This window comes from Caloenas nicobarica, chromosome 2 (assembly GCF_036013445.1).
Source record: "Caloenas nicobarica isolate bCalNic1 chromosome 2, bCalNic1.hap1, whole genome shotgun sequence".
In the NCBI taxonomy this organism is placed as follows: Eukaryota; Metazoa; Chordata; class Aves; order Columbiformes; family Columbidae; genus Caloenas; species Caloenas nicobarica.
The window spans coordinates 111,498,981-111,511,846 of record NC_088246.1 but is presented as its reverse complement, the minus strand read 5'-3'; the positions used below and the strand labels follow the sequence as shown (position 1 = coordinate 111,511,846).

The 12,866-nt window shown below is 42.9% G+C and overlaps 1 protein-coding gene across 14 annotated transcripts in view; it reads left to right on the top strand.

Annotated features, from left to right (window-relative positions):
• Positions 1-12,866, top strand: part of MTCL1 (microtubule crosslinking factor 1) — a 107,896-nt gene that overhangs the window by 55,169 nt on the left and 39,861 nt on the right. For 5 of the 14 annotated variants that reach the window (XM_065629357.1, XM_065629359.1, XM_065629351.1 and 2 more), the window contains exons 4-8: positions 1,382-1,441; positions 3,290-3,367; positions 4,519-4,536; positions 7,112-8,437; positions 9,379-9,534. In XM_065629357.1, coding sequence (XP_065485429.1) covers positions 1,382-1,441; positions 3,290-3,367; positions 4,519-4,536; positions 7,112-8,437; positions 9,379-9,534 — 1,638 coding nt within the window. The remainder of the gene's footprint in view (positions 1-1,381; positions 1,442-3,289; positions 3,368-4,518; positions 4,537-7,111; positions 8,438-9,378; positions 9,535-12,866) is intronic. The other 9 variants (XM_065629363.1, XM_065629358.1, XM_065629366.1 and 6 more) reach the window with 6 other exon arrangements.

Sequence of the window (12,866 nt, the reverse complement as noted above, 5' to 3'; positions counted from 1 at the left end):
AAGGAGAGATTTGTCTTAACGTGCAATAATTATAAATTGCAGTAGCTGCATAGCTTAACAGTCAGAAACCACAAAGCCAAGGAAAGCTTTTGGTTAGGATTTGCAGGGGGTGTGTGTGCCTGTCCCCAAGCTCACGTCGCATTTTCTGCCAGCTGACGGCTGGGCACGAGGCTGGACTTAGCTAATTAGCAGGATGCCTCTCCCTCCTCTCCCTTCCTCTTCGCTGGGCTCATGGTTTGCAGCACTGGGTTTTTGTGGGTTGCAGAGACCAGGATTTAGCCCATCGGACGCAGGAGCCAGCGCTGGTCCAGGCACGGTGCCCCATCCCATGGGCTAGAGGGAAGGCATGCCGTGGGCAAGCCCATGGCAGCCTGGGCTTCATCTCAGCTGGAGGTTGTTCCACACAGAGCAAATATAAACAGAAGTAGTAAATAAAATACGCCACAACGTCAGGGTGATTGCTGGGGAGTATCAGCCTTCAGGCTCTGGGCACAGACAAAGCAATACAGCCAGCTTTGAATTCAGATGACTCAGTTGTTTCTAGCTTCCCGCTCTTTTTGCCTAATATTTGTCATTCCCCTCTGACACTTCAACCTACAAAAGTCAAATTTATGCCATTGCTAAATAGATCCAGCTCACATCAGTTTGAACTTGGTCCTGAAACACAAGTCAGTGCAAACATTGGTAACGTCCTGATGGTGTTCCAATCCCCGCTTCTTAGAAAAACTGCTTTTCTATTTGGGGGCTGAGCAGCTTCTGAAAACCAAGCAGTGGTGTTGACATCATTTTCATGTCTTAAAAAATGCTTATAAAGGGATATAAAGATTTGCAAAGCAAATCTAATTTAATTTATAAAGTAAATTGAGAAATACCTGGTCTTTATTTGGGCTCCTCAGTATATCGGCTGGCAAGCCTTAACTAATAATGTTACACCACATAGCTAAAACATGCACATCCTTCCCTTTTTTGGGGGTTGCTTTCTTCTGAGGTTTCCACAATGTGTTTCACATCCACTGTGAGTAACATTCTTGGACTTCTGCCCTGGATTAATCAAACATAAATCATTGCCCCATGCAAAAAGAAAGTTTTGCCAAAAATTGTGGTGGCCCAAAGGAGAAGAAGAGAGGGTTGGTTTTTTTTTCCTTTGTGAACTTTTAACTATATATTTTTTTTTTTTGATGGGAAGTTTTGTGCATTGAAAATTCACTGACAAGGCCTTGATCATCTTGGTTTTTTAGTGATTAGTACAAATAATTAAATCCCCAGCTGCCCAGGAGAATATTCTTGCTTTCTCCCCAATTAGTTTTACGGTTGTGAGCTCTGCCAAACTTGCATGCTTTCTGTTTAGCTTTTCAATAGCTCTGTGTTGCTTCTATTGCAGAGTTCCCTGAAGAGAAGAGGCAGCAGAGAAATGCATAAAGAAAAAAAGACATTTACCCAGGTATGGTTTTCAAGACTGTGTAATTTTGAGCAAAATCACATGATAAAACTGAAGATTTCTTTTTATGGGTGTTGACAGGGCCATCAGGCACATTAACTAGAGTGCAATTAGGCCTTAATCTACTGAGACCTCCCAGAGATAATGTAGAAGCAATTTAGGACACAAGTGTGATCTCTAAACCATGCAGCTTCTCGGTCTCATTGTGCTTCTATCCATAGATCCAGGCTGCAGGTTTTCTACAAGAACAAGAAAATCACCTTGCCTCACAAAGTAATTGGATCGCAGCTTAGGGACTGACTAACTAAATTTATACACGGTGCCAAAGATTTTGTGCTAATGAGCATCTTGGCAGGGAATGTGGTTGACACGCTGCAACGACACCTCGCGAGCTCTTGTGTTGCAGCCCTGGTTTTGATCTCTCTCCGATGTTGGGGGGCACCATGTGAATTTGTGCTCCCCCAAAGCTGAGATACAAGGCAGACCCTAAGCTACCCACTCAGTCTCCCTCTAGACACCAGTTTTATTGAAATCCTGTAGGCTGATCTTTCTCGGGGAAGCAGTCTGCCCAGCTTCCTCTGCTTTTTGTGCTGACTGTAGGAGTTAAAGCTTTTCCCAGCACCCGTACGGTTACTGTTTATAGCCAGAGAGATGGGGATATTGTTTCACCTCGCTGCAAAAGGAGCCGAGAGAGACATTGTCCCTTCATTAGAGAAAGGTTGCACCTCCCCTGCCACTCCCTTGGCAGGCTCAGTGTATGCAGCTGGGACCCTAGAGGTCTTCTCTGGGTCAATGGAGTCTTAAAATCCATTGATTTGTAATAATAACCGTAATAAATCATTACAACATGTTGCACTTGAGTGGGTAGGGCGGGCAGCTGAGTGGGTAGGGTGGGCAGATGGGGGGCTCGTGGTGGCCAGGGGCTGCAGCCGCCTTTCCCAGGGCACAGCAGACCAAGCATCCCTGCCGAGCCAATACAAGCCTGGCTTAATCAGACCTTGAAATGGGGCACTGGGCTTTCTGCGTGCAATGCTTGCTACAGAGAATTATTTTAGTCATCAGTCAGGTCAGAGAATGTGTTTTTCTGCACGTCTGTAAAATACACAGATGAAATATATACGTGTGTGTGTATATATATATATATATATATATATATATGCCCAAACACATACAGATTACAGATGAAGTTATGTGAATGCAGAGTTGTGTCCACCGGGGTTTGTGGGTGGCTCTGTCCTTCCTTTCCTCATTCCTGGAAATACAGAGCAGTGCAGAGGGAATGGATTCCTCATGCTTGCTTCCTCCACCCAAATCCAGGCATTAACAGCAGCTGTAGTTTGCCTTGGAAGACCTTAAAAAGGACTTCACAAAATTATCTGAGTAGCCCTGGGTCAGCTCTGCTCCACTAACAATGTGGCGAAGCAACCCCAGAAACCATCTGGGGAAAGAAAACCCTTTACGCTCTACACACAAGTTGTAACTCGTGCAAGCAAAGGATTTGGGCATGGCCTAACGGGGTAGGTACAGACACAGCCAGGGAGCTTAAAAATGCTGTTCTTCAGGGCCAGCCACCCTAAATACCTAAATACCTAAAATCAGTTCAGATACCCAACCACAAGCTTAGATTCTGTGCACCTGCATACTCACAGATATGTGTGGCATATGGCAAGACCAATGTTTTTACTTACTGGGAGCTCATCATGAAAATTAGCTGGAACGTCACACCCACCACAGGACACACCAACTAAATAATATCTGTAAAACTGATTGTCTTGAAGTCGTGTAAAAGCAGAATTCATAGTAGTGCTTACCCGCCTCTAGCAGTATTGAAGAAAAAAAGTTTTTGTTCAGCAGAATTGCAAAACGGAGCTTCTTGGAAAATACCAGGCACCAGGCAAAACACAAAGAAAAGTGGTTCTCCAGCCCAAGGTAGGAGTGCTGGCACTCAGCCAGATGCTTGGGTGCTGGTCGTACTGCCCTGTCGTCAGACTTGCAACCCCAAAACCGCTTACCCATCTTCTGCCTGGCAGTTCCCTTGAGCCGGTGGTGGTGGTACAGGAGATGGCGTTGGTCTCTATCTATCTTTGTGTCTTCTTGCCAGAAAAGAAATATCGTATTTGGGAATTTTTGATCAGCTCTTCATTCTCATCACATCATTTATGTTGCATAATGAATTTAAGTTCATTTCTTTCCTTTAAGTTTCTTTTCTTTATCCCCACATTCTACATTTGTCTTAATTAGACAGCAGACTCTGTAGGGAGGGATCTGCTTTTTTTCTTTCTGCTTTTCTTCCATTAACATCCCTCTGAAGTGCCGTGCAGAGCTGTGGTGCTATTGCAGGCAGATAATCACAATCAGTAATCGTTGATTCCCATTTATCCTTAATGATCTCTTAAAGTCTGTGACAAGCACCATGACATAACTTTCTATACAGTCTGCCCTGCGTACACTTTTAAAGAAATGATGTGTAATACAGTCAGGTTGCCATAGCCCAGACTCAGCCCCTGGAATTCAAGCCTCTCGTTCCTCCAAAAAGATGAAAAGACTATTCTCCTTTTTTCCCCCCTCACCTTTCTTTTCATTCATGATTTAACTAATAATGAGCTATGCTTAATTTTGGTGATTTGGCCTCTCCTTAGTTTGCGTTATATGTCAAAACTCTACTTGCCTGTGTGGGTGTCTCGCCCTCTTGCTGTTTCTACTTGTTTTCAACTGATCAAGAAATCACTGATATTTCTGTACACAAAGTTTCCGAGGGACAGACGCATGAAGGATGGAGCCCTACCCTTCTGGCATGCTTAGATCTGGCTGATAAATCTCTCCTGACCATTCTTTTCCTTTGGAAAAAAGCTGTCCGCAGAATGGGATTTTCAGTAGTCATGATCCCTGGCAGAGAAGCAGGGAAGATCTAGAGCTTTCTCCCCTTTTCAGATGGGATCCATATTTAGTAGGCAAGATTAACATCCATCGGCTCTGTTGTTTGTGTGAGGCTTGTGTTTGTTTAATGAAAAAAATCTTCTTTGTTTCAGCTCTTGTGAAAAACAAAACTTACAAATGTGATCCTTTTTTTCTTTTCGTAGACAAAACCTAGCAATAAGGTAACGCTGTTATAAGAAGTTAATGGTGATTTTGTCCTGCTATAATAATGTACTAACTCCACAAATGCATTGAGTGGTGCAGTGATGCCAAGCAAAAAACATTGGGGCCCTGACCCCAAACTCATTGAAGCCCTTCCCCTTTTTTCAAAGGCTTCAAAATGCTCAGTGCCTTGTCCTGAGTGTGACTGGGTGGCTGTAATGTATATTGTGTGAAACGCAGTGGCTGTCAGGCTGGAGCCTCCTCTGAGCCCCAGGAAGGAGCTCCCAGCCTGGGCAGAGGGGTGCGGGCAGGCCGGTCCTTCCCCACCAGCGCCGACATTGGTCCTGCAGCCAGGGAGGGAGGTGCGAGTCTCCAGCTAGTGCCACTGATGGCTGGGTGTTTGCAGCCAGGGGCAGACAAGAAATGCAGGGAAAAATGCTGCATTACAAAGATAGAATAAGGGAAATGTCAGATGTTATTATTTCTAAGCTATTAACAGATAAATAAATAAACTGGAGTAATCACCCCACCTCTGAGCTCTGATGTGCAGCACTGGTCTGGGTGTAACTTTCCTTCCTTGTGATCTTTGTATTTCCCTAAAAGCAAAGCCTACAGCTGCATGGATAAACTGGTTCTTGATGAGGGGGAAAAACAGAGGTAATGTAATGTGCAGCCCTGACCAAAGATGATACTTTAATCACACAGCTTTATCCAGCCAGAGTAACCAAAATTCAGAGTGTCTCCAAGTGGAGGCTGCAGGGAGTTTTACCAGGTTTAAATCTGATACTTAATTTGCAGATTTCAGTTATAAAGACAAGAGCAATTTGCAAATATATGCGTGAAAAAGAGATGTGCGTATGTGAGGAGGTGGCAGAAAGAAAGCTGATCTTCTAGAGGCTCTGCTTCTAATCACTTACTTGCACCTTGATTGTATTCACAGAAAACTCACATTTCTGGTGCTAGAAACACGATGGCCAGAGTTTTAGTCAGTCAACAGATCAATGGATTGCAATTGTGGTTGACTCCTGGGTATCACTGAAAACCACATATTAACAGAAACAGTGTTTTGTTTACCTCTATCATGTTATTAACATTTAAGATAACTTGGTTACTATGTAGTATTTTAAATTTCCAACCTGTGCCAAGCAGAATAAGTAAGAAAGCTGAGTTCAGAAGTATACAACCAATTACTTTTTTGGCTGTTTAGGTATTAATAGTTGAAAGTAAGACTGAATTAGAATATATCTAAATAGAATGGGGTGAAATTAATCTAGGTAACATAAAAGAAACTATTACCCATGTACAAGGATGTGTGCTATATAAATTAATTTCCTCAGATTGCTAAGCCATAATTAGTTTTCTAAATATTTTTATTTTTTTCATACCCTGATCTAAGTGAATGAATAAAATCAGTCGTGTTTTCTCCTGGATTTGGTTGCCATTGTTAGGAATTATAACAAAATGATGCTTGTGAAAGATAACAGTGGTCCTGAGACTGAATGAAGTTTCCATAGATAATTGCACATATGTCCACATGGCCTACCAACAATGATGAAATCTGCTGTCTCAAGAGATCATCTTTCAAAGCCTGTCTTCCATTATACTGCTAATGCTGATAAATGTGTCTCTTACAAGGCCAAGTGCCTGTATCTCCATGACAATTCATGAAAGTGATTCATGCAAAGAAATGGTTCATCGGCTTAGAATTTGCTTAACCCTGTCTCTTACTTCAGCACAATACACACCGGAGTTTTCATTTGAGTTGAGATGTGCTGCTTTAAAATGCCCAACACACGCAAAAATATCAAACTCTCATTCAATACCCTGGTGCTTCCTGAAAAACGCAGGTTTTCACGGGGGATGAATTTGGATGTAACTGTGATTTAATGAATTTTTCTTTCCTTTTTCACATATTTTCTCCAATCTCCCACGTGAACAGTTGTCCATACCAGAAACAGTGATCACAGCCTGGTTCATCCTAATAATAACAGCAGCAGAGATGGCAGTAGTGGTTCCTATTCAGAAAGTGAGTTAGGCACTCTGGCTAGTTCACAGCATTGTGAGATCCAGTACTAAAAGTCTTAACTTTTCAAGGCAACCATACATCTTAGCACACTTTTTCTGTGCTTTCTAGCTGAAGAAGCCCAAAACGTGGGATTATGATGAGCAAATTCATCTGAGTAGTCTTTGTTTCATGATGCTAAAAGGGAGCAAATGTATCATTAAACATAAATGGAACAGAAAGTGCCAATAAATCATGGCATCTTTTCATTCAAGTAATTCTTATTTTCCACAAAATTTGCTCACAATTTGAGGAAAACTAAGCACTCTGTTGGCACTCTTGCATCACTTGCACTGGCACACCAATTTTATTTTTTATTTTTCCCCCTCTTTAACTCTGGTCAAGCTGCTTTGCCAATTTAACCAGGACCAAGCCGCAAAATGTGTCAACTGTGTGGTTTGCGCAGCTCTGTGTGTCTATCATTTGCATACCTAACAGATACAGCTCAGAGTGGGGAGGTAGAGATTTCGGAAGGTGAAGAACTGATTGCACTTCTAATATAATCTTTTGGGGGGGGCAATTATTCTTGGCAGGAGGACAGTGCTGATTTGAAGTGCCAGCTCCAATTTGCCAAAGAGGAGGCAGCACTGATGCGTAAGAAGATGGCCAAACTGGGGAGGGAGAAGGACGAACTGGAGCAGGAGCTCCAGAAGTACAAGTCAATCTATGGAGATGTGGACAGTCCCCTGCCTACCGGGGAAGCGGGGGGCCCACCCAGCACCAGGGAGGCCGAGCTGAAGCTTCGTTTGAAGCTGGTGGAGGAGGAAGCCAACATACTGGGCAGGAAAATAGTGGAACTGGAGGTGGAGAACAGGGGGATTAAAGCTGAGATGGAGGATATGAGATGCCAGTATGAAAAAGAGTGTCTCAGCAGGGACCACATTTCAAGCATTCCTACCTCGCCCTATGGTGACTCTGTGGAGTCGGCCACAGAGCTGCGTCGGCACCTGCAGTTCGTGGAAGAGGAAGCAGAGCTGCTGAGGCGGTCAATCTCTGAAATCGAAGATCACAATAAGCAGCTAACAAACGAGCTGAACAAGTTCAAGTTCGAGCCAGGCCAGGAGCAGGGCTGGTTGGACGATGCGGCATCCAAGTGTGGTGGCACTTTGCAAGAGGAGCTGAAGTCGGCCAGGTTGCAAATCAATGAGCTGAGCGGGAAAGTGATGAAGCTCCAGTATGAGAACAGGGTCCTGATGTCCAATGTCCAGCGTTACGATCTTGCTTCTCACCTGGGCCTGCGCACTTCCAGCCCCAGGGACAGCGATGCCGACAGCGATGCCGGAAAGAAGGAGAGTGACAGTGAAGAAGGTCGCCCACCCCAGCCAAAGAGAGAGGGGCCCATCGGGGGCGAGAGCGACTCTGAAGAAGTTTATGAGAAGACGTCAGGTTTTGGGAGCGGGAAGCCGTCAGAAGTCAGCGACCTATGCTCCGCTGAGCTCATGAGGGTGAAAGAGGACACTGAGTCTTTAATTAACATCAAGCGCGAGGCTGAGCGGCTCGAAAGGACCGTGGACCGCCTTATCACAGATACGGACAGCTTGATTTATGATGCAAAGGTGCACATAACCAGCAGCCCTTCCACCGAGCAGGATTTCAAAAGTGGTGAGGAAAGGGGAGAAGATAAGCACGAACCGGAGCTTCTGGACACCATCAACTCCAGGATGAAAGCTTTCCGGAAGGAGTTGCAGACCTTCCTAGAGAAGGTTGATCACATTGGGGAGGGCCTTAAGGAGCAGATGGAGGATCTCTCCCCTCTTCCCCATCTCACAGAGTCTTCCAGTTTTCTATCCACGATGACATCCATGTCTCGAGACTCTCCCATTGGTAACCTTGGGAAGGAGTTAATCACCGACTTCCAGGTAGGTCAGCCCCTTGTTTGCCTTCTTTCTATTTATTGTTTCTCTTTCTTGCTAGCATCGCTACCCTAGAGCTAATTTTCCTCACAGCTGCTTTGTTTTGATTTCAGACCCGCAATGTATTAAAGTGTGTAATGTTAAACACTTTATAGGTTTTTTCTTTTGTTTGTTTGCACAAGTCCTTTGATTCAGAGGCGGTTCCTCATGGCAAAAAGGCTAATCCACTGGTGCTATAGAGATCTGTCTTCTTTTTGTCTGTAACAGCAGTGTTTCCATGTGAAAGAGGAGATTAATTTAAAAATATAAAATTCTGATGAATGTAAATTAGCCTTGCTAAGAAATGTGAGGAGGACTTTATTATGCTCTCTTGTAAAAGGGTCAGGCGTGTTCTCAAAAACCTTGCCAAAAGAACCCAACCAAACGCAGTTTTCTAAGTGATGTGTTTTGAAAAGCCTGCTTACAGCTCACTCCCCTAACCGAGCAGCGAGTGAGAAGCTCTGTAGCCAGCGAAGGACTGCCTTGCCTAAAGCCTTGCCCATGGGCGCATGTCTAAACTGCCACCACTGCCACACTGGATATGGCTTTTCTGCACAGCACAAGTAAGGAAGGAAGAGCCTTGTGTCCCGTATCCTTCATGACTTATATGCTTGCTGTTGGTTTGACTCATGCATCCTCATTGCATGCGCCTCATAACCAGTGTTTGCATTCTTTTTTCCTCTCTTTCTCTTTTTTGCTTTTCAGATGTTTCAGCCCATCATTTTGCTCATCCTCATTTTGGTTATGTTCTCTTCACTTTCTTATGCCACTGTATTTAAGTTGGTTTTTCTGTTCACGCTTTTCTTTGTCTTGTAGTTTTTCAGTCGTCTACTTTACCCATTTTTGTTTTCTTTATTCCCTTCTGTCCTTTTGTTTTCTTTGTTATAAACCGCCCATGCACCTAACAGTCCAAACTGAGGGATCAGATGACGTGGCAGCTCAAACAAGATCGTGGAGAGGAGCGAGAGATTCACCACCAGCGAGCCACCACCGACCCACACCGCAGAGCTGATGGAGACATTAAACTCTACAGGCCAGGAGACAAGGGCTGTTTCAGTCTAGAGGTCAGCAAAGCAGCCCATCTTACTCACTGCCTCCTGCTACCTTAGCCAGGAGATGAGTAACAGGAGCCAGGGGTTGGGGGAGTAAATTGGACCAAACACAGCACTCCTCTTGTGAAATTTGTGGTCGACCTCTTTTCCCCCTTGCAGTTTCAGAGAAGCAAATTGGTCCTGACTTTGGACTCGTCACCCTGCTCCCAGTAGCTTTGCTAAGTGGAAAAATATGGCTCAGGGACCCCTTACAATTGAATATAGTAGCAAAGTATCTCTGGAAGAGGTAATTCCTGATGTGAGATCATGCTTCTCTCACTCCAGATTTCACCTTGTTGGATATTTTGAGTCTGGAAAGTCTACAGACAGAAACCACTTTGCGTTTTGCCTGGCAGTAGTCTGCACAGGACAGGGTTTGATGCTGGTGTGCGTGGTGATTCTCAATGGGGAGCACAGCACCCTGCAGCTTCTAAAGAAAAACTTATTTAAAGCAGAATTCTCCATTGTTTGGGTTGTTGTGTAATTTTCCATTCATCAAAACATCAATCAGTTTTTATTTAAATCCTCATCCATGCAGAGGCCGTATTCGCCTCAGTAAACATCTCCTTAGCTGCTTTCTCATGAACATAGGTTGTCCAGACACTACAACTGGTCCTGAAGAAAACAATTTCTAATCTGTCTCCATAAAGGCAAGCTTGGAGCATTTGAAAACTTTTCTGCTGGCCACTGGGAAGCCAAATCCACCTTGAAACTGTGGTGGTTAGAGGAGCTTCTAGTGAGAGATGAGTTTTAATGTTTTTAATTCTGAAGATACATGCAGAGGCCTTAGTATATCTGAAGACCCTAGTTGAGTCTGGGAAAAGGAGAATGCTGGCTGAGACAGTTGGTTTTGTGAGTAAGCAATAAGAATGACTAAAACGTAGGGATAGGAAGAGAAGGCTTCAGGGTGGCTGGTAGCCAAGCGGCTCAATGCTGTGTTGAGTATCAGAGTGGCCCTTCATCTTAACACAGGTAATTCTTTGCTGCTTTTGTTTTGGTTGTTTTAAACTATTCTGTCAGTGCTGAGTTTTGGTAGTATTAGAAAAATGAATCGGTCCAGCAGCTTCTCTTCCAACTTCCCACTTGGACCAGTGATAATAAACCTCAGGAAGGATATCTGATAAACCCAGGACACCGTAAGTCTCTCACTGAAAAGTGAAGTCTTTTCACCTGTGAACAATAAGGTAGAGAAACCTTGCTGTTGAACATGGATCCTTTTGGTTAATAGTTGTGGTAGACTAGGTCAGAAAATGACCATAGTAAATGTTCACAATATTTCTGTCTAAATTCTGTCATCTTATTAATTCCCTTACCTTAGATCAGCCTCCTTGTTATATTAACTCTTGTATATGTGGGCCCTCTTAAGATTAAGAGTTTGGGTAATTTTAGCACATCTTTTTAAATTTTCCCAGGATGGTACAAAATGTAAACTGTACAGCAAACTGTGTTTAAACAAAGGATGGATAGTTTTCGTGCCATAGCCTGACAAGGAACAAGCCAGTAATTATAATCAAAGGTAGGGAATATCCAGCTGAGTTCCAGATGTGATCAAAAGATGAGCAAGGCTGAGGCTCAAATGGCCCAACCTCAGAAAATGTTGAAGACTGAGGTGTTTGTTTCAGTGAGGTTTACTTAAGCAACAAATAATATTGCGCTGCTTTACGCTGAAATATTTCAGTGGGTGGACAGCCAGTTCGGATCTTGTAATCTGTAATAGTCAAACCCAAGTGAACCAGAAGATTCCTCCAAATAATTTTGTATGGTGTCATTTTTAGTATTTTCTTTTTTAATTTTATGCACCACATTAGCTAAAACTACTGTGTTCTTTTGTGCCAGATGAATGAGCAGGAAAAAATATTATTCAAATACCAAAGGTTTTTTTTTCAATTACCACAGACATTTCAGGTGGAGGTTCAAACCTTTCAATGCACACAGCAGAGATGGCTACACATAAGCCATTGTCTGCTTTAACTTATGAAGTGAAAATACATGCACTGGCCAGTGGATAACATTGATTGATGATCTTCTTATTATGTATGAGGAGCATGAGAAGAACACATTTCGTTTTAGTGAGGCAAATGTTTTATTTTTAAGCAAGCAAACCCATTTTTCTAAATTCATTTTTCTAAATTCATTTTTCCCAAGCTGAATTTTAAATGTAAATTTTCCCAAGCAATGCTGAGCAGCTTCCATGTAGCAATTTCTCCTATTTTTAAAAATGAGCATCGTGGGAGCCTAATTATTTGATTAAACACAATAAATGCAGACTGACTTGTGCTTGAAACTACCCTGTAGCCTAACTGTAAACATCTGCCTTTGTTTGGGCTTTGCACTACAGTTGTTAGTGCAACAGTATTATTAGAATGTATTTGCATGTTAAAGAGGTGGGTTAGAGTCACAGTCCAAGGGAAATTGTATCTTGAAATTGCCTTAAGAGCAGGGCTTTGTTTTCTTGCTGAAACAAGCCATTCAGCTGCTGTTGCAGAAGGTTGGAGCCCATTGGGGTGGATGTTTGATCCATTATTCATGATTTTAGCAGAGCCGGGTTATGGTGGGAAGGGGAAATCATTCTTTACCATCCAAAGAAAAAGCCAGTGAAAAGTGAGAATTGCCCTGACTAAAAGACACGGAGGAACTGAAAAAGCTAACACAATGCTTCATGAAGCAAAGGCCCAGCACAAATCAAAGGATTACTATGGCAACAAATGGGAACCAGTGGGAAAAATGGTAAATAATTTTTTGTTTGGTGAATTTTACCCTTTTTGCCAACGGAATATCCTTTATCAAAAGGCAGCTTCCTTAAGCGGTCTCCTCCTGTTTATTCAGAAAAAAAAAAGAAAAAGAAAAAGACATTCTGGAGAAGAAAAATATCACTCTTTCAAATGACTAAATGTAGTTTGTTCCAGTATTTGATACTTGATGCTCTAAAATGGAGCTGTATCTCCTAGCTCTGATTGTTCCTTTAGAGGGTATCAGTTCTGCCCTTACTTGAGTAAGTACATATCACCAAAGGCAAAAGCACTCATCTTCGCATTTCAGATTTGGATTGTTTTCATATATGGCTTTTAAAGACTTACATATTTTTTCTGTGTAGAAAAATGTAACAAAATCTCTGACACTCCCAGATTATGGAAAAAAGAACCACTGAAGTGAATTCACTTAAAAGGAACAAGTTGTCACCAGAGAATCAAAATAAAAGCGGGTAGGGTAGAGAAGGAGAGCATGTCTTAAAAGGCAAGTCTTCCACAAGGTCTAGTAATAAGTAGGAAGAGCTCACACTGAAGAATAATTTCTTCTAGGCCGTT